Source organism: Diorhabda sublineata, chromosome 6 (assembly GCF_026230105.1).
Source record: "Diorhabda sublineata isolate icDioSubl1.1 chromosome 6, icDioSubl1.1, whole genome shotgun sequence".
NCBI lineage: Eukaryota > Metazoa > Arthropoda > Insecta > Coleoptera > Chrysomelidae > Diorhabda > Diorhabda sublineata.
In genome coordinates this window covers 6,868,005-6,887,932 of record NC_079479.1, presented here as the reverse complement: position 1 = coordinate 6,887,932, position 19,928 = coordinate 6,868,005, and the positions used below count along the sequence as shown (strand labels likewise).

The 19,928-nt window shown below is 31.6% G+C and overlaps 1 protein-coding gene across 4 annotated transcripts in view; it reads left to right on the top strand.

Moving 5' to 3' along the window:
• LOC130445503 (nucleolar protein 4-like) overlaps positions 1-19,928 on the top strand; it is a 92,772-nt gene that overhangs the window by 31,224 nt on the left and 41,620 nt on the right. For 2 of the 4 annotated variants that reach the window (XM_056781152.1, XM_056781153.1), the window contains 2 exons: positions 8,313-8,367; positions 10,523-10,594. In XM_056781152.1, coding sequence (XP_056637130.1) covers positions 8,313-8,367; positions 10,523-10,594 — 127 coding nt within the window. The remainder of the gene's footprint in view (positions 1-8,312; positions 8,368-10,522; positions 10,595-19,928) is intronic. The other 2 variants (XM_056781154.1, XM_056781155.1) reach the window with 1 other exon arrangement.

Below are 19,928 nucleotides of genomic sequence, written 5' to 3'. Positions count from 1 at the left end.
TTTAAATGTTCGTAATTGCATGTTTCTAAAATTTTATCACAAATGTATGTTTATATTTCTGTTTCCAATGAAAGTCTTTTTTAATGTTGTCGTAGATAAAATATTGTATGACACTCGTGCGTGATTACTTTTGCACAAAAAATGTGGAAATTATAGTGCTCATTTTAATTATTTATTATGGATTCAGTAACCTTCATTTGAAATAAATTGTTAAGAACAAGCATTCATCCATTTCAAGTTATTGTTTTGAGTGTGAAAATGATTTGAAATTTTTAAGTACCACAAAATTCTAATCAAAATTTTGTTGTGATTCTGCGGATTCACTCACAAACAAATAACAATCAGAACAGAAGAAGTGAATTTTGGAATAGATTGTTAGCAAAGCTCAGAACTTTTCAAGAAATGTGAAAATCCACGAGAGTACCTATCTCAGGGAAATAATAGACATCGAATAAGAAGAATCGCAAAAGAACTTTAGAAGAAGAAAATACACAAGAACAGGTATATACATTGGGCCAAATAATAGAGAACAAATTAAAAAATCTACATCGGTTATATAGACATTCAAAATGGATTTGACAGCGTCAGAAGCTATATAACAAAGAGGAGTTGTATTGAAATTGAGAAACAATATCAAATGTATATATGAAATAACGAGGTACCAGGTGAGGAAAAATAATTACCAATCAAAATATTTAATGACAAAAGAAAAAAGAAGATAGAGGGAGTACTGATTACGATACTATTCATAATAATAATGATGAATGATGTATTGAAAGGAGTGAAAAAAAAAGAAAAACAGAAACACCAAAATGAACGTTTTGTTTTTGACCAGTCCTTATACATGATACTGAAAGTTCGAACTTATTCAAAAGCAAGCAGAGGTGTCGTAGGATGGAGAACAATAGACCGTCGAAAATGATTTGGCGAGCTAAAGAAATGAAAAAGAGAAAACGAAGACACCCAAGGAAATCTTGGAAAAAGAAGACACACACATCCGATACCCACAGTGGGAATACAGGATTTTATGATCATTATATATTTATGATGACTTTTCAACAACCCTAAATATATTCATAGTTTATTTTTTGTAGACAATTTATATTATTGTATCGAAATTTATGACGAAAATTTTGCCGATTTGGTGATAAAGATTTATTATTATGGGGTTGAGGTAATGAAGTATAGGTTTTCTTTTTAATATATTTTCCGAATATAAATCTGGGAAAGAATTTCCTGTAACAAAGCTCTAATCGATATAAATTATCACTTTAAGCTGATAGGATATGAGACATGAAGAATTATAGAGTAATTATTCTTTAAATTATAGTTGTAAAATGTGGAATCATGATTTAACTGCTATAATATTTATCGCAAGCATTGGAAAAATTTCATAGTTTTCATCAATCTCCAATTAAACAACCAATATTTCATTAATAACTGAAATGTTGAAATAAGTGAAGTTGTAAGTTCATTTCTTTTGAAAGCTCTCTATTACTTTGTATGTGTTGTAGCTGGAAGAAAATATCTAAATGACCAACTTATATGGCTGCTTCTTGCGCGTTTCCATATCATCGAGCTTTCTTGAGACGGAATTTCTTGACATCTTCTTTCACATCTAAGGTATAATCTATTATGGTTACGTAATTTCACTAATCTGTAAGTTTATTAACATTTTTCATTAATTTTCAGAATGAAGCTGTTCGAAAAATACTATATAAAAGTTTTGTATGGTTTGTAAGATATTTTTCATTAAATGTAGTTGATTTCACGTGGGTATTTCTTCATCATCAAATTTTCCAAATAAGAGATCTCTCGTATCATCATATTAGTTTATAGTTCCATCTTCAATTATTCTCATCATCTGTATGTTAATTTCTTTTGAAAGCTCTCTATTACTTTGTATGTGTTGTATCTGGAAGAAAATTTCTAAATTATCAGTAACTATGGATGCTTCTTGCGCGTTTCCATATCATCGAGCTTTCTTAAGACGGAATTCTAGACATCTTTTACGTCTAAGGTATATTCTATTTTGATTACGTAATTTCACTAATCTGTAACTTGATTTTACATGGGCATTTCTTCATCAGCGAATCTTCCAAAGATCTCTCATCTCATCATATTCGTTTATAGTTCCATATTCAATTATTTTCGTCTTCTATATATTTCCTCTATTTTCATATTCCATATTTTCTAATATTCTCTAATTATGCTGCTGCAAGAAAAATTACTATAAAAATTTTCACTAAATTTTCAAACTAAATTAAAAATCTTAACGTAAAAAAATTGGTCAAGAAACAAACTAAGATAATCATAAACACTATTCTTCCATTTTATTATCGGATTATCTTTTGTTCTTTACCAATGTTACTCAAGTCCAGAAGTTATTAGTTTGATCTCGACATTTATCTATTAATTCATTTTTTTGATATAGCGGCCATAACTCAAAATCCACTTTCACGAAAAAAAAAAAATAATTTTGTACTTACATTATCTTGCTAATGCCAACAATACATCAATTGTATTCAATATAATTCTGCATGAGTCATTTCATACGCTGTCACTGAGAGGAGCACGTTATTGATTTGGGAAGGAGAGCGGTGACCAGCCAAAAGGGATACGATACGGCATTACGCGCGCACACATTTCCCATAATGTCCCTGTTTGCCCAGGACTGATCACTACGGGCTATTACCAATCCCTTTCAGCCCCTCACCTTTACCTATAATCCGTTTTACCTCTAGCTCCCTGGTAAACAATATATAATAAAGTGTACTCAGAAAAATTCGAGATTTTATGGTATTTATATAGGCCGTCTGTAATGTAATGACAATGTTTTGAAGGGGCAAATAAATACGTACTTATATATTATATTGAACCAGTCAAGGATACAGTTGAACTAAAACTGAAAAAATATTATTAGTCAATACAGGATGACGAAAATAATTTGAATACATAATATTTGGAACGAAAATGTTAAAACAAGTATAAAAGTTGATACTAAATATAAAGCATCTCTCTGTCGATATCTATTCTATACTAGAAGTATATATATAAGACATGAATAATAGAATCAATATAGAACATTGGCACAAGTATGAACTTTTACTTCTGGAGATACAGGAAGTGGCCATTATCTCAGGAAGGTTAACAGATATCGAACCATGGATAACTTTATTACATAGATCTCACCAAGATCTATCTGTGTATCTGTATCTGTAAATGCATTATTTTCACGAAAGATTAATAAATAAAATGAAAATTTAGTAATTTTTGTAAGGTTAGGTTGTGTTAGAGACTGAAATAAAGCTAAACAAAAATAATTTTCTTCAATCAAATATTTTAATTGGACTTGAATCTATAACATCTACATTTGAAAATTCTCGTTGCCATGTATATTCTTATATTATGTCCTTCCAATCTATTGAAGGTACATGCCTGTCGTGGAAGTATGCTCTCAGAGGTCTCCACAGAAACTCTTCTGTGCATGCGTCAATCATAATGACTTTTCGCATACAGATCTTTATGAGTTCTATATTAAAGCATTATTTGAAATTATGTTGATTTCTTAAACGGCAATCAAACTTGACGCCAGAATCACTTCATAATGTCTTAAACGAAGATCTTGATGAAAATATGTGGCTACACACAATAGTTCAATCGTTTTCATCATCTAGCCAATCACAATTTTTTTTCAGTACTATACACGTTCTTAGCATGTCTTAACCAACTACCTCAACGCTGCTAGTAGTTAATAATAATTTGTTCAATATCTTTGTTCAATTTTGAGATTAGTACTTAATAAAAATCTAAAAGATTGTATTTAAGGTCTTTAGTGTACTAATTTAGTTAATCAAACACCAGAATTTTACTTAATTAGATAGATAAATAATCTGTATAAACAGAAACAGAAAAGAAAATTTGGTTATTATGGCATGGCATATGTATCGTTGGTTCTAATCTTTTTTCGGAAGGTTAGAAGTGGGTATTCTGACTACAGTGTTATTTATAGTAGCCAAACCAGGACCTGGTACTACGGGACTTGAAGTAGGAATTGAGGCTAGTGTTTCAACTGATGATGTAACGAGCAAAGTTGATTTAGAAGTTGATGTTCTTTGCACCGTTCTAGCAATTGTTTTTAACAGCAAGGCTGTCTTCAACTTAACCCTCCGCTTCCGCTGCTTGTTTCCAGCACCGATGTTAATTTAGTTAAAGAGTACTTCCATCACCAGCAACTAAAATAGTATCAGTGGAATTGTGGCTTGTGTAACATGGATTTGCTAATTTTAAAAAACCATCATGCTCACTAGGCATGTGTGCAATTGTGTTATGGCCAGTATTTTGCCTTATTGACTTTCCGTTTCGAGTACAAACAAAGAGCTTAGGTAAATTTATACTTGATTCAATTGTTAAGTATATTTTAATTTTTTGTATGCTTAATCACAAATTTCAGCGAAGAGCAATTATCGCTCGTTCTAATATTGAAAAATGAAAATGAGAAAAGTTACTTACTCTAAAAACAATAAAACATTCATCAGGCGCTTGTGTTAAAAATTTAACAGAAGATGACTTTTGAGGTTTATAATTGTCATTTTCTCCGTCAAGATAACTTACTACCTTCGAAAATTTGGATGTTGATGTTGTCTCTCAGCAAAAGCGTCGCCCTCAACATCGAATAATGAGACCAGAGACTAGAAGCTTATTTGAAAATTCTTGAAAATAAGCTAGGAACCCATTTTCGGTAATAATAGTTCTCCAGTAGTTTATGCTGCTTACTTATTTCTAGCCTAATAGAGTAAATAAGCGTTCAGTGCTACTTTATAACGAAGATTTTTAATTTTTGCCTTAAATTTGGTAGTAGAGATAGTATAAACACCAAGAATGCACTCGGGCCAGAACCCCTCGAGAAATAATCTTGGTGCTTGGATAATAATAAGTCTCCAACATATTGCCTTATCATACTATTGGTTGCTCCAAAAATGAGCATTATGTTTGATTGTCGTTTTACAGAATTGCACTCTATGCAAATTACTGATTTAGAAAATCATGGATCGATTATATTGTCCCGCATACCAAATATTTTTCTTCTTTATATCTTCTCGATCATTAGATTATTGGAGTTCCAGTTTTCATTCTTATTATATCCATTTTTTCCGATGCGTTTCCACTCTATTCATTTGCCATATTGTTTTCCTTTTCTTTCTCCTTTTCCTGCTACGCGCTCTAGCCAAGTTTTTCTGGGTTACTCTTTCCTTATTATCTCATGTATTCTTGATTCTGTTACTATCTTATTCGATCTTTGTGGTGCTCTTTTCCTTATGTCTCCGGACCATCTTAAGCATCTTTTTACTAGTTTTTTTATATTGGTTCCTGTTTGATATTTTTTTATAATTAATATATTTATTATGCTGTCCATCCTCGTGATCCCCTTTATTTTTCTTAGTAGTTTCATCTCTGCTGCTAGTATTCTACTCCTTGTCTTTTTGTTTATTACCCAGGGGGACCTTGACAACAATATATTACAATTGTAGTTATTGAAAATAATTTATTAATCAATATCCAATTATTGATTGTATGAAAACTAGAAGAATTACAAAAAAAGATAACTATCCTGAGGCGAACTTGAGATTTAAATTAGTTAAACACGCGCTTAACTTTTACTGTTCATTGATCTAATCCAAATAGAAACAATAATTGGTATTATTGAATGGAGTCTTTCGAAAGTTGATCGAGTTGTTACTACTTTTAAAGTCCCGTTAAAATTTATTGTTATTGTAATGCCATCTATAAAAATTACCTAGTAAGTTTACAACTGCCAATATTCAGTTACAAATTTGAATTTATAATGTCTCCAAGAAACGGAAATTGGGAAACTTTTGAATTGCACTATTTTGATATAAAGTCTCCGGCTAAGAAGCTAAAATAGTGCGGTATTTTTCAAAAACAAATAGTATAAGAAGATTGCTACTTAAGTTTTGATATATGGCAATACCGATGTCATCTTGGTCAAAAAATGGAATTGAATACCGAACATATTCGTGTGTTGGTTTTCTATGACGATTAAACCAACAACAGTTTGCCGATCAACTCGCTTCGGCTTTTGGTGATGAGGCACCATCTCGAGCTACTGTGATTCGTTGGTTTTCCGAAACCAATTGTTATCGCACTTTGCTACGGAATTAATTTCGTGATTGTCATCCAAAATCGGCTGTTGTAACAGAAAACATCTATGCTGTGCGTAAATTGTTATTGCAATATCATATTTTAAATGAGCATGAAAAACTTATTTCAAAGTAGGTGACGCGTTGTCTGACAATGGAATACAATCAACAACAAATTAGATTAGATTAGATCAGAACTCTTCACTCAAAAGAAAAAGGATTGCGTTGATATGTAATCATGAATTGAATCACTACACATCTAACTCAAAACGGCAATGAACTAGACCTAGTAAAAACCGTATAAGGCAAAAAAACGCAAAATCTACTAGCATGGCTGAGGAATACCCACTGCACTGTAATTTTGGGCAAACTAAGAGGTCTGTTAATGTCCGGCTGATACAGCAGTTAGCTCATACAATACATGGATAGATAGAAAAAATGAGCATTGCCAAGCAATGTAAAATTGGAGTTGATTTTTTAGGTTGTTAAATATAATAATAGTATAAATATGGTCAAAAAAAGCCTATTCCTTACAGTCAATTAGTTAGGTTCGCCGTTAGCCTCAAAGAGTACCTATGTGAGTTTTGGTGTAGTGATAGCGTAAACAGTATTCAGAATGAATATCAGAAAGGTTTCAGAAATTACAACTTAAATGTTCTGAGTTTGAGAAGTATTTCAAGTGTTCAACCACGAAGATTGCGGAGTCACTCACCAACAAACAAAAAAGTGGAGTAGAGAAAAGAATTTATAATAAAATCATCTTTATAAAAACCATTGTAAAATTCAATTAAATCGACTTAAATTTCTTTCGTACTTAACCATATTCTCCAGATCTGACTCCCAGCTTCTTTTAAACCTAAAAATGTTGCAATAATAAAATATCATAAAAAGAAAAAGGTGCAGCTGAAGCAGAAGCTTATTTTATTATTTGTATAACATTTCAATAAAACGCCGGAAAATTGTTGAAAGTAATTATCCCTATTAATGAATCCAAAATTGGATATAAAAAATTTTTTCACTACATCGGAGACTTACTTAATGTAAAATAAGGTTTTTTGTCAGGTATATTGTTAATTTTATAAAACATAAGTTTACGGTCGATACAATCTATAATGATTGTGATTTATATGGTATCTTAATACTTAGTGACTTCTTTTGTAATTCAACTCATAAAAAAACTGTGAAAAATATGTAAAATAAAATAATATTTTTCTATCTGCAAATAAAAAAATCTCACAAGAAATTGCGTAAAACAATTTCGTTAAGAAACGAATCAGCTAAAACTCATTGTGTATGCGTATCTTTCGATGCACTGTTTATAAGACGTAGATGTTTTTTGAAACACGAAGAAAACGACCTGTTGATGCTAAAAGATAACTACGTCACTTGGAAGTTTACTTTTTATAGCAGAACAAATTTTCACAATCGCAAATCGCATGGTTAGAAGGGTCAATGACATACCGGCCGGCACTGCAACCAGGATCATATTTCGAATTACACTGGCATGGCACTATCGGTAACTACTTGAGCAATCATTTTGTTAGGAACAGTGGCGGAGCGCAATTGTCAACCGAAAAGGCGACAATAGGACAAAACTACTGATATACCGTTCAAAATTGGCTGTTCTACGTTGCTCTATTGGAACGGCTGTCCAGTTATCACGAAAAACTTGCTTCTAAGTGCTTTGTCCGCGAACAACTTTTGTTGGATTTGGTTGGTCCAAAGATTGTGATGTAGTTTCGGATCCCTATGTATAGATCCATGATTCGTCGCCTATCACGATCCCATAGACGTCTTTTGAAGCACCGCGATTAGAATTTTTTCACATTGGAGGCCGCCCAAAGAGTGAAGATGAATGTTTCAAGTAACTGTGAACAACCCAAAGAGTACTCTCACGATAACACGTTCTGAGTACGTTCACCATTAAAGATGTCAAACTCATTTGCTAATGTCAGATTTGATATATTCACATCAGTGTTGCCATATATTAAAACTTAAGTAACAACCCTCGTATTGTAATACTTTAAAAAAAATAACAATGTATAATTCGCCCTTAGTTCATAATATGCATTTGACTCCTGGTGTCAAATTGAAGAAGAATCGTTAAAAATATATACTATGGAGTAAGCTCAAATATCTAATTTGTTTCAGGAAAATCTACCTACCCCGGAGTCGTCTGAAGGAAACGATGAAGATCATTATGGTGGTAAGAATTCGATGTTCAATAAAACAAGTTTGTTCATTATGGGCTGCATTTAATATTCTATTTCTTTCTAACAAACTAAACACACATATCTAAATAGCAAAATTACCGATTAAAAAAAATGAGCGGGGTTGGTTTTACAACGGCACTAGATTTTTATTATCGACACAAACATTTTTTTTGTTCAAATTAAGTAAGGTTATAATTTTTTCGTTAATTTTAAATGGACAGATTTCTCATTATAAGATTATTGGAATAAGTTATTATTTTTTAAGGAAACTGGAAGATTTTCTGATTAATGTAATCATCATCATCAATTACTATCAATATCTTGAAACAAAGGGTCCCAGCACCGCTCTTTATCAGGAAGTCATTCCATTTTTATTTCATTTTATTTGTTAATTTAATACTCCCAAGTCGATCCGCGATATATGTATGCACGTGTTTAGCGAACTTTACCCTAGAAAAAATATTCCAATCCAAAAAAATATCATCACAAGCTGAGCCCTCAGAGGAAAATTTCTCCTATAATACGGCCATTACTACAACAAAACCATATCCCACATAAAATTTCCTTTATACACCCACATTAAAACCACAACAGTATGATCCACAAAACATACCCAATAAGAAGGTCAACTGGCACGTAAATTTTGGCAACACAAATTTAGCTCTGCCACTTACCAATCGTAGTGTTGTCAAGATACATAAACATTTTTTTTTTCAATTTTCCAAAAGCTTTTCTGGTGTGTTCTAAATGGGAAGAATCTTATTAAGATGGGGTAGCTTAATAAGCTACCCTATCTATTTCTTATTCTCATCTGCCTTCATTGTCTTCTTCTATTTATGAAGATCACAGTTATGTCAAAATTCATGTATAGAAAACCAAGAACATACCTATGCTATACATATAGGTATAGTTGAAGTCCGAGTGTTTATGCCTCAACACCTGGCAAATTACCTATAGAAGAGCTATTGGAGTTTTCAAGTGATGGAAATTAGTAGTGTTGACAAACAAAAATTGGGTTTTTCGACTGTAGCTGGAACTAGTAAGAACAATTTAATACCTAGGAAAATGGTAATGTATATAGGTCAAATAGCCAAAATATCAAAATTGAAAAACAGTTTGAAGAATAACAAAGAGCAGTTAAAGACATTGAAGAAGATGTCAGAAATCGAAAGAATTAATTGATTCACAGTTAAGAAATAGTCATAGTCATGGTACAGGAAAACGATGCATTATACAGGATAAACTTTTGCTCTTTCTATGTACAAATACAACTTCGGTAACAAAATTTTATGTTCCTCAGCTCACTTGTATTCATAACAATATTTTTTTGTTAAATCCCAGAATGATAACAATGATAGTACTACATTATTGTAATGATACGCAATCTGTTCAACTTCACTTTGTTAGAAAAATCTATATTTTGTCATTTTAAAAGTGATATTGTGATTATTTCCACTAATTTCCTTGGTTTAGTTGAAAATTAATGTAAATATTATTTTTTAAATAAGCGTATCCCAGTTCTAAGATGTTTATAATCGTGAATTCAGGAAACTGCGGAATTAGAACTGGGTGCAGATGCATAACCTATAATACAGTTTATATTTGGTGCTGTAAATTCAAATAAACAGCGAAAATAAAATAGTTCTACCACGTAGTATCGAGGATACTGGCATCGAAAATCCGCCATGCTGTTTCCACTGAAAAACAACTAAGTTTGCATTCCTTCTTAGGGTATGTTCTGTGGTACGATCTATTCAACTCTACTACTCTCAACCCCAATATACAATTAATCTAATATATAAAATATCAACTTGAAAGTGTTAATATAAAGTAATGAAATTCATTGTTATTATTGATTTTGAGTGTGCAGGTTTCTGCAGATTGGATTTACCATTCTCATTAAACTATTTATCCTTCATATTAAATATTTAAAAACAATAACCTGTAGTTCTAGACTATTCAATACTATTTTCTGTCATGAAATCACAAACTGATAAGAAGAAATTTCAAATTTCCTCTAAATTTGATTATTTTTTTATGACTTACCACAATCCATTCCATGTTAAAACATACTATACATAATAATTACTAAAAAAAACTTACCGATGTAAATCAACCCCGCTAATCGTGATATAATTGGCTGTGCAGGAGCTGGGGCTATGAAAGACAGCGACAAGCTCAAGTTGATGCTATTGGCGTGGAACTACCATAATAATCAAGGTAACACACATATCAAACACATAGTACTTACTATACACGATTATAACACCATTTTTGTAATTATATCCAACATATATTTAACACGTAAAGTTCAAAGACTACGGCTTCTTTTATTATAAGTTCTAGAACATGTATACAACAGAATATTAATGAATATAACATTTGGAAAAATTCTTCTCTAAAGAACAAATTTGCAGGTTGCCTGAAAAATGAGTAGGTTACTTTTTATGCCAAATGTTTGTCTCGCATTTTTTTGTTCAAAATTTGCTTCTGTGATGATAAAAAATAGTCGGAGAATGTTTCTATGTAGCTTTACGACTAGTTTTTTAAGAAATATATTTTACTAGATTACCAGTATACCACCTGGTACAAATATGTTTAAAGGAATAAATAAAATTGGCTTTATTATAAGAGATTATGTGTATCCACCATATAAATTTGAACTTGCTACTTGTATAGAAAGATATAGTTCAAAAGACATATAAAGAAGGACGTCTTTTTGCTTATATATACTCGCTGTAACTTTTCTATTTTTTTATCGTTAGCTGTCTTATTTCTAGCATGAATTACATTGTGCATTTAATATTAAGAATGTGTCCTAATTGCCCAGGCTATATTTTTATAGTCCTTTTGCTCGACCTAGCCTCTGGTCGTCGTTGGTTTCATATATTTAATGGATTGTCTTGTGTTTGAGTGGCTCTAAGCCTTGCCAAGTCATCGATAATTTCATAGCCAATTAATTCCTTGTGTGCAAATATCTAGAGCAGCTTTAACGCACTCTGGCCAACCCATTTAATGAATGCATTTCCAAATTTGCTTTGAATCGATGATCATACTCTGCAGAACCATTAGTACTACTACACGATCCATGCAGGTGTTAATTCCATTCCTGCACAATTCTGTAACGTAACTCATTTCAGCTGATATCGTACGAAAATATATGAGTGGTCGGATCGGATAAATTAGCTGGATGTACAAGGGTTGTTCAATTATAAACAGGAACTTTACTATGAAAAATTTTATTATGTTACAGAGCTGGAAGTTCTCACAGTTGTTCTAGATAGTCTGGGTCACGCTCTACATACTTTTGTCAACTTTCCTGAAGGTTTCGAATGCCTTTTTCGTGAAAATCTCCCCATTTGTCACGTAACCATTCGCGCACGAAGGATTCTACCTATGCATTGCCTTTGAATAGCAGCCCTTCAAGTGCCTCTTTGAATGAACTGATTGTCGACAAATCGGGACTATAAGAAGGGTGTTTCAGTGTTTCCCAACCCGATTTGTTCAACGTTTTCATCGTAAACGGTCTGGCGTCGTCTTGCAGCAATATCGCACTACGGATTAGAATATCGCGTCGTTTTGATCTGTAGACAGGTTTCACCGTGTTTTTAGTAGGTTACTCTAATACGGTAGATAACATCTTCCCAGCTGATAATGTAACCTTTACTTTAACTGGTGCGCTTTCGTCTTCCTCTCCTAAATATACTAGTGTACTATATATATCGTCTGTGGTGAATATTAGTTGCAATAACTTTTTTATTTCTTCTTCATACCGCTGCAGGAGACACAGCCTGTGCATTTCTGCTCAAAATTTAGAAGTCTTGGCACCTATCCGGCTTAAATTTTGTACTAAAGTGCTGACATTCTGGTGCGCGCCACACATGAGGCCAGTTTGCCATCATTCATACACTTGATATTAGAAAGGCACTCTTCACGACACTCAATTTTTCGCGTCTTAATTAAAAAATTCTGGATTATATTTGAACCACCCTCGTGGGGTATTCTTTATTTCTCTCGATTTGTCGTCAAATTTCACCAATGTCATATCCATTTTTCGTCAATAATCAGTGACATCGTTTCCCTTTAATTCATCTTCTAACGTCTACTTGATTTTATTGTTGATTAGTTATTTGACTGAAGCCTATAATTCTTCTGCATCTCCTAACATAAATTCGTATTAGTGCTATTCTGACAAATATAGGTGTTTTGTCAATCTATATAATATCGTATTGCTGCTAATATCCATCGCGTTCATGATAAAAATTAGTATAACAATATGCTAATTAAAATAAATTCTCAAATAATACATCGAGAAGAGGTATACCATTATTCCAAAATAAATTATTAACCTCTCAGTACACCCTGTATATATTTTGTTTTGTATAATGTATTAAATTACAAAAAGCATCGTAAGTTCGCATAATTCTACTTTTTATAGTTCAAAAGTTACAGTCGTTTTAAATTCAAACTATTAAAAAAATTTTTTATGTCAAAAAGCAATAGGTTTTTCTGTCTTTAATTACATTTAAATGTCATAAATTATAATTTATTCATTTATTTAGTGAAAGGTGTTTATTATAATAAGTTATTTGAACTAAATTCACCAAACAAGACAGATGAACAATTCTTATAATGACGAGGTTAAGGTAAAAGAACTTATGATGAGGTAGCTTAATTATTTAGTGATTCGTATTCAAATACAGAACTTGAAGGAATATGAAACTTTTCTATGAGTTGAGTTTAACAAACAATCGTCCTAAACTTGGCCGACAAAGACGATAACTAATTATGAAAAATCCTTGGACGTTATGCTAAGTTTTGTAAAAATTTCATCATCCATCAAATATGATATTGTTTTAAGATCCGTATATAACAATATTATGAAGAATAAGTTCCATCCTAGTACAACAACTGCTTGAAAATTATCATGAACGCTGATTAAAATTTGCTGCAAAAGTAGACGCAAAAGTATGACAGTTTTTGCCATAAATCCACGTGTTAAATGCTTTTGTAGTGACTGTAATTTTTATCGACTGATGACCTCTACTAGCAGAATCACCATGTAATATTTCCATAGATGCCTTCAAAAATATCATGACATGTTAGGATCACCCTGTCATAGGTCACCATAACTTGTTATATAAGTTTGATTCGAAAATTTTCCAAAAAACTTATTTTTCTGCGAAGTAATATGTCTTTTATGGTGACAAAAATAAGAAGAGTTATCCAAGAAAGTTGTTTAGAATCAAAATATGATCATATCAATCCACAAGAATGTGCTCTTGATAAACTATTTATTTACCCTTCCTCATACAAAAAATCCATCTTTTACCAAACTGATTATTAAATCAAATCTGTAATCCTTTGTTTAGAATCCTAGCTAGTATGACACGGAACATACACTTCTTTGAAATCTTGCTTTCTTGCTTCAATTACATCAGAGGGCTTGCTTTTACTCCAATATCAAGTTTTGGGAGATTATAAATTTATGAGAAGTTTTGTTTTCAAAGATTACCTTTATCACAGAAATTCAATTTCCTTTGACTTTCTACGGATAAATTTTGTTCGTTCTATGAATTCTATGTAAACGTGTTCTATTTACTTTGATTTCTGTGTGAAATTTTGGGATCTGCATCTACTAAATTAAGAAGATTGTTACTTAAGTTTTGAGATATGGCAATACTGATATGAACGTGTGTCATACGAGTGCTATTTGAGATGTTTACTCACAGCAGTATGTCAATCACCTCACTTCGAATTTTAGTGATAAAGCACCATCCAACGCCACCATACAACCGTGATTAACTGATCTTCCAAATCCAATCGTAGTCGCACTTCGCTGCAAGATGAATTTCGTGACAATCGTCCAAAAAACCTAACCAAAATCTGCTGTTGTGTCTGGAAACATCGATGCTGAGCGTAAATTGATATTGCAAAATCGGTATATGGCATACCATGAGATTGAGGCATACTTAGGCATTAGTTCCACATGCAGACATTCAATATTGCATGAAAATTTGACTGTCAAAAATATTTGTTTGCGTTGGATATCATATAAATTTACAATCGCTCAAAAAAGCTCGTGTCGATTGATGCAAATAAATTCTGTTAAAATCCATTCGCGGTGGTTTAAAAAACGTCTATAAAATCTAAGCATAGACAACAATCAACTGTATGGGTCAAGACGACCCAAATCCTACAAAAGTTGTTGGCGCAGGAAACACTTCGAAGCAAATGTTTTTCGTAATAACTGGTCAATGGGAGTTCTCATACATCAGTTCATACCAAAACGTTTTTGAACATGGGGTTGATGGGGTTGTTTGGCACCTTATTCTTATAAACACATGCAAAAGTGTATTGATCTTAATAGGGAATATTTTTAAAAACGATAAAACCAGATCCAATTGTAAATATTGGTTTTTATTTGTTTATCTCAATTCTTAAGTAGCAACCCTCGTATTGTGTAACGCTTAATAATTAAGTTGGTAAATTATTTTGATGAAAGGAAAAATATAACGGTCCAATACACTTTAACACTATGAGTGTTGATTTTGAGCTAACTGGTAAGCTAACCGTCTCAACTTTGTAAATATATGGAGCATATTGGAAGATTTTGTCGTTTTCTCGGGCTTAGGAAGTATGTATGTAGTTAGTAATTTTTCCTTCAAAACTCACCGAGAAGACGAATTTTACATATTTGTTTACCCGTCCTGCCAATAACTATTTCCATTCGCACCGACATCTACCAACAGGTCCCTTATATTTATAAGGTTCAGTCGGTTATCCTCCCTGTTGGCTTAAAATCAGTAGTATTGCTGTTCTCGATGGTAAGCATATTTTCTTCAGTTTTTCATCCATCTTATCTTCACAGTTTACATTTTTTTCGGACAATTTCGAAGATTGAAGTATTGAAATTGAACAAAAGAGATGAATCGTTGCGTGGAATAGTCAGACTGAAACCACGGAATCGGCTCACCTCTTAGAATAAATAAACTTGCTATTATTTTATTGAAATTAATGAATTTTCTAGAATAAAAGCAGTTATTAGCCGAAACAAACAGTCAAAAAATGTAAAATTTGTTCAATTTCTGTAACTAAGTACCGTGTATATGAATTTAGTGAAAATATGTTAATTTGATATTTCAAACAGACTCGTAAATATTATGATTAGTGACATTATATTTGTTTAAAACCTTATTATATATGAACCTAATTAGGAAACAAGGCTTTTTTGTTATATTTGTTGTGTATAAAATGGCCAATTATTTTTGAACTTTACGTTAAATACCTACACACGACTTGTTGTTTTGTTCGTCCTTGTTTTTGTGGCAATGTCAGTGATTGAATTGCAAATTCAAAGCCGAACAAATGCAGTGAAATTCAACTGTTTATAAAATAGTTTAATCAGTAAACTTCGATGCTGTTCATACAATGTTAACAAATTTAGACAAGCTGATTAATTTTTACTGGTAAATCGAAATGTACATTCAGAGTTTGTATTGAATCCTATTAATTCAATCAATTGGGCAAAAAAATTATTGTTTTTTCGTCGATATTTTGAAATACTTGTGAACAAATATTAATATTTTGTTTAAGAGCCAGTGTCATTTTTAAATGATTGGTTAAGGCATTTTTTCTGCTGAAGGACTTAACAAGTGCCATCCTTGGGTATTAGACGTTATATAGATAACAAGGGGGTCATTGAACTCTCGCCATCTAACATTTTTCAGTAGTTCTCTGATTGGCGACAATCCGCGAAATTTACATTAGTTGATGCATTGGTTGGTTCTAAGATGGTGTAGGAACACATCAAACAAGTAACGTTAGAAGTAATTCTTAAGTGTTTTTTCAAGTGTTAACTAATTCAATTATACAGAGTGAGTTTTATGTATGGAACGCTTCAATTATCTCGAAAACGGTTTATACGATTTTTATGAATTTTTACGCACAATGATTTTGTGATACGGCCGGTATCATTGTTGTCAAATTTTTCCTTTTTCCGGAAAAATAATGAACTTTGTTATTTCAAATGGATCAACCTATACATTTTGTGATTTTAGAAATCCTTAAGATAATTTTTCATGTGATATTTTCCATACCAAAATGCTATAATTTCGGAGTTACAGCTACATTTACAGTATCTCCACCAAAGTTATAATAAATATTGTACATTTAGTTGGCTAAGATTGAATAAACTCGTTTGATATGAATATTCTTTAATAATTTATGTACTAATACAAATCTTGTATCAAGATCTAGTGTCAATAAGTTAGTAAAATATTTATCCAAATCATGGCGCAGAAAATCTACAACTGAAGACAAATCTTTAAATGTTTGTGTCATGTTAGAAGTAGATCCAGATTTGTGAAGTAGAAAAATTACGAATTTTCGAAAACATACAGTAAAGGAGATTAGAGCAGAAGCTCAAAATGTCCATTAACTTCAATACAACAAGCCATGCCATTTTTAAAAGTTTGCAATACATTTTGAAGCATCCCTGACTGTTCAATTCTTCTTATCTCTGTGATAATTCTATCTTTTAATTTCTAAATATTGGCAGGTTTTGTTTTATAAACGATGTTTTTTAGGTGACAACACTTTACTTTGTATGGATGTAATTTATTATCACGTAAAATTTTCATAAGGGATGGTTGCGAAATATCAAGTTTCCTGAGTATTTGTGTAGTTCTCACGTGTGGATCGTCTTCTAACAAGACACAAACATCTAAAGATTTGTTTTCAATTTGATGCAGTTTTTCTGAGCCCTGATTTGGATAAACCTTTTACTGAACCAGTTTCTTTAAACTTGTTTACTCATTCACTGACAGTAGATTTTGTTTTGGGATTTCGGTTAGGATATAAATTATTAAAGATATTACACGTTTCTTGTTGACTTCTACGCCTATCATCATACCCTAATATCATTAAAATATCAATTCGTGTTTGTTCAGAAAAATAATCCATTGTGACTTTCAATAAACTTAAATAATAATAATTTATGGAAACGTCAAATTTGTTATTGTAGGAGTCGTAGATGAAAAATTATAAGTATTTCTTAAGGTTTTCGAAAAGCGAAAAATATGCAGGGTGATACATTGGAAATAAAAAAGTTCATTATTTTTTGGGAAAAAGAAAAGATTTGACAACAATGTAGATACCATCATAATACTGGCCGTATGACAAGACCCCTGTAGACAAAAATTCATAGAAATCTACAAGTCGTTTCCGAGATTATTGAGGCGTTCCATACATAAAACTCACTCGGTATATGACGGATAGCAGCTCAAAATAGCGGTTCTAATTATCTGACAGAACGAATTGAACTCCTCATATGCGCGCCCTTATTTTGTGACCAAAAAATTGATTTTTATATTGCAATTATATTTTTAATTAATCATGAGATCAAAACTTTATGTTTGTATCCTAATTTGAGATTCTCCGTCTATACTGATGAAATTCTTATTTATTTAAAGAACTGAGATACGTGAAAAAATAAAGATGGCTTTTATTTAGAAAATCAAATTATCTAAAAAAGTCTCTATTGGGAATATTTCAAAAGTTGTGATCGTTTAAAAATAAAAAAATATTTTAGTTTGAAGAAGGGGAAAGAGGCGAAAACATAAGAGGGTGATGAAAAATAGTTGAAACACATAAGAGAGGTAGAAATGAATTGGAGTGCAAAAATCTATACTTCACAACCTGTGGAGAAGAATTGTAAAAACAGTTGATGAACGATAAGAAAGGAAGAATAATTTATGAGTCTTAAAAGTATGCAGTACTGTAAACTTAGATATATAATCCAATAACGTATTTTTGACATCCGCGTGCTATTTCGAGCTTCTTTAAAAAATTGTGAACACATAAAGTAAATAAAAATATCGAAAGGTGAATTAAAACAATTGAATTTCATTGCAAACATTAAACATACACTAAATGCCGCTGTCAAACGTTACATAATATTATAGCACAGCGGCATAGCTAGTTGTATCCTTCAAATTGCTCGGTATATATTTCTTTACTTATTATTTAAAAGTATTACAAGGAAAGATTACGATAAAAATGAGTGTTATTAAAACCATCGCAACGTATATTTGTTAAAAATTGAAGTTAAAATAAAATTTTAACAAAATTTATAATAACAGATTTAGTAGGACAATCTCGCCCTCTCTCGTGTTATTAACTTTTGTACAGATCATAATCGCTATTTTTGCTAAAATGTAGCTGATAAAATTGTTCAATGTAGTCCCAAAATTTTCATTTATCACTAGATTTTATCTCTAAATCAGTTGTTGAAATCCGATATCCGCTAATTTTATTGTAAAAACGATTTCCTATTCTGAAGAAATTATCTTGGATAGACCCGAGATCGATTGATAAGTTATCTGTTACGACCTCTACAATTTGTTTTCTTCTTTCACAATTCTCTCATTACATTGTTCCTCTCATTTTACCGAGTTAGTGTGGGGTAAAAAGAGAGTCATCAAGTCCGCGATTTTTTGATTTCTGGCCACCATTCAACTACTGTTAAAATTTGAACAAGCAAGTTTGTGTTTCACAGGCAAAGTGCTGAATAAGCAAAAAACGTATAACGCAAGTCAATGGTTTCAGTGAATTTCTGAAATTCTACTGTATGGTGTTTTCTGATGGATTAATGAAAAAATAGAAAAAGATTCTGGAAGCTATAAATATTTCACTAGGTCAGAAGTTACAATTTTGCACGATCAGATAGACAGACAGACGCAGTCGTCCGATAACTTCACAGGAATGTTTGGCGAAGTTTAACCACAATATGAGTTTTTGCACCTATAACAGATAGAGACCAAATAGCAGTCAAAATAAATGTTTTTTAAACGATGGCGAATCTTATGCCAATTTACTTGGTCTTCATAATGAAATTTGGTAAAAATCGACTATATATCGACAAGGGAAAATCTCATTTGTACCAAGACAATTCAAGAATGCACATACGTGTAGTTTCCATGACAAAATCCATGAGTCAGAATTTCTCCGAATTCATCTACAAATAAGCATTTCTTTTCTCAAAATCTGAAAAAATAGCTCTGCAAAAAACATTTGAATATCTAATAAACATCTGTTTTGGATGCTCTCCATGAATCTAATTTATTTGAAACTATTGAAAAACAAGAGAAACGTTAACGAACTTTAACCTACTAAACTAGAGTTGAAAACAGAATGATTTTTATCCAAAAAACTATATTCCATTAAAAGAATAACAAAATTATTCACTCTCCCGCGTATATAAAAATTTGCTCTAGATTTTCTCTCAACAAAAATTTGTTAAATTCGCCTTTTTTTGCTTTGTCATGTTCTCTTATATATTTCTTCTAAATTCTATTTGGTCTCACATCAGAATAGTATATAATTCATTTTTCTTCTTCTTTCAACATATATGTAGACTTGTGTGAACACTTAAAGTAGATTAATTTATTTTGCAGTTTTCAATTATTCTGCCCTTTATTCTATAGCTTGTAGATTAGTCTTAAAATATTCTATTTGATATAGCTACATGATTCCGTTTTAGCTCCATGCACCC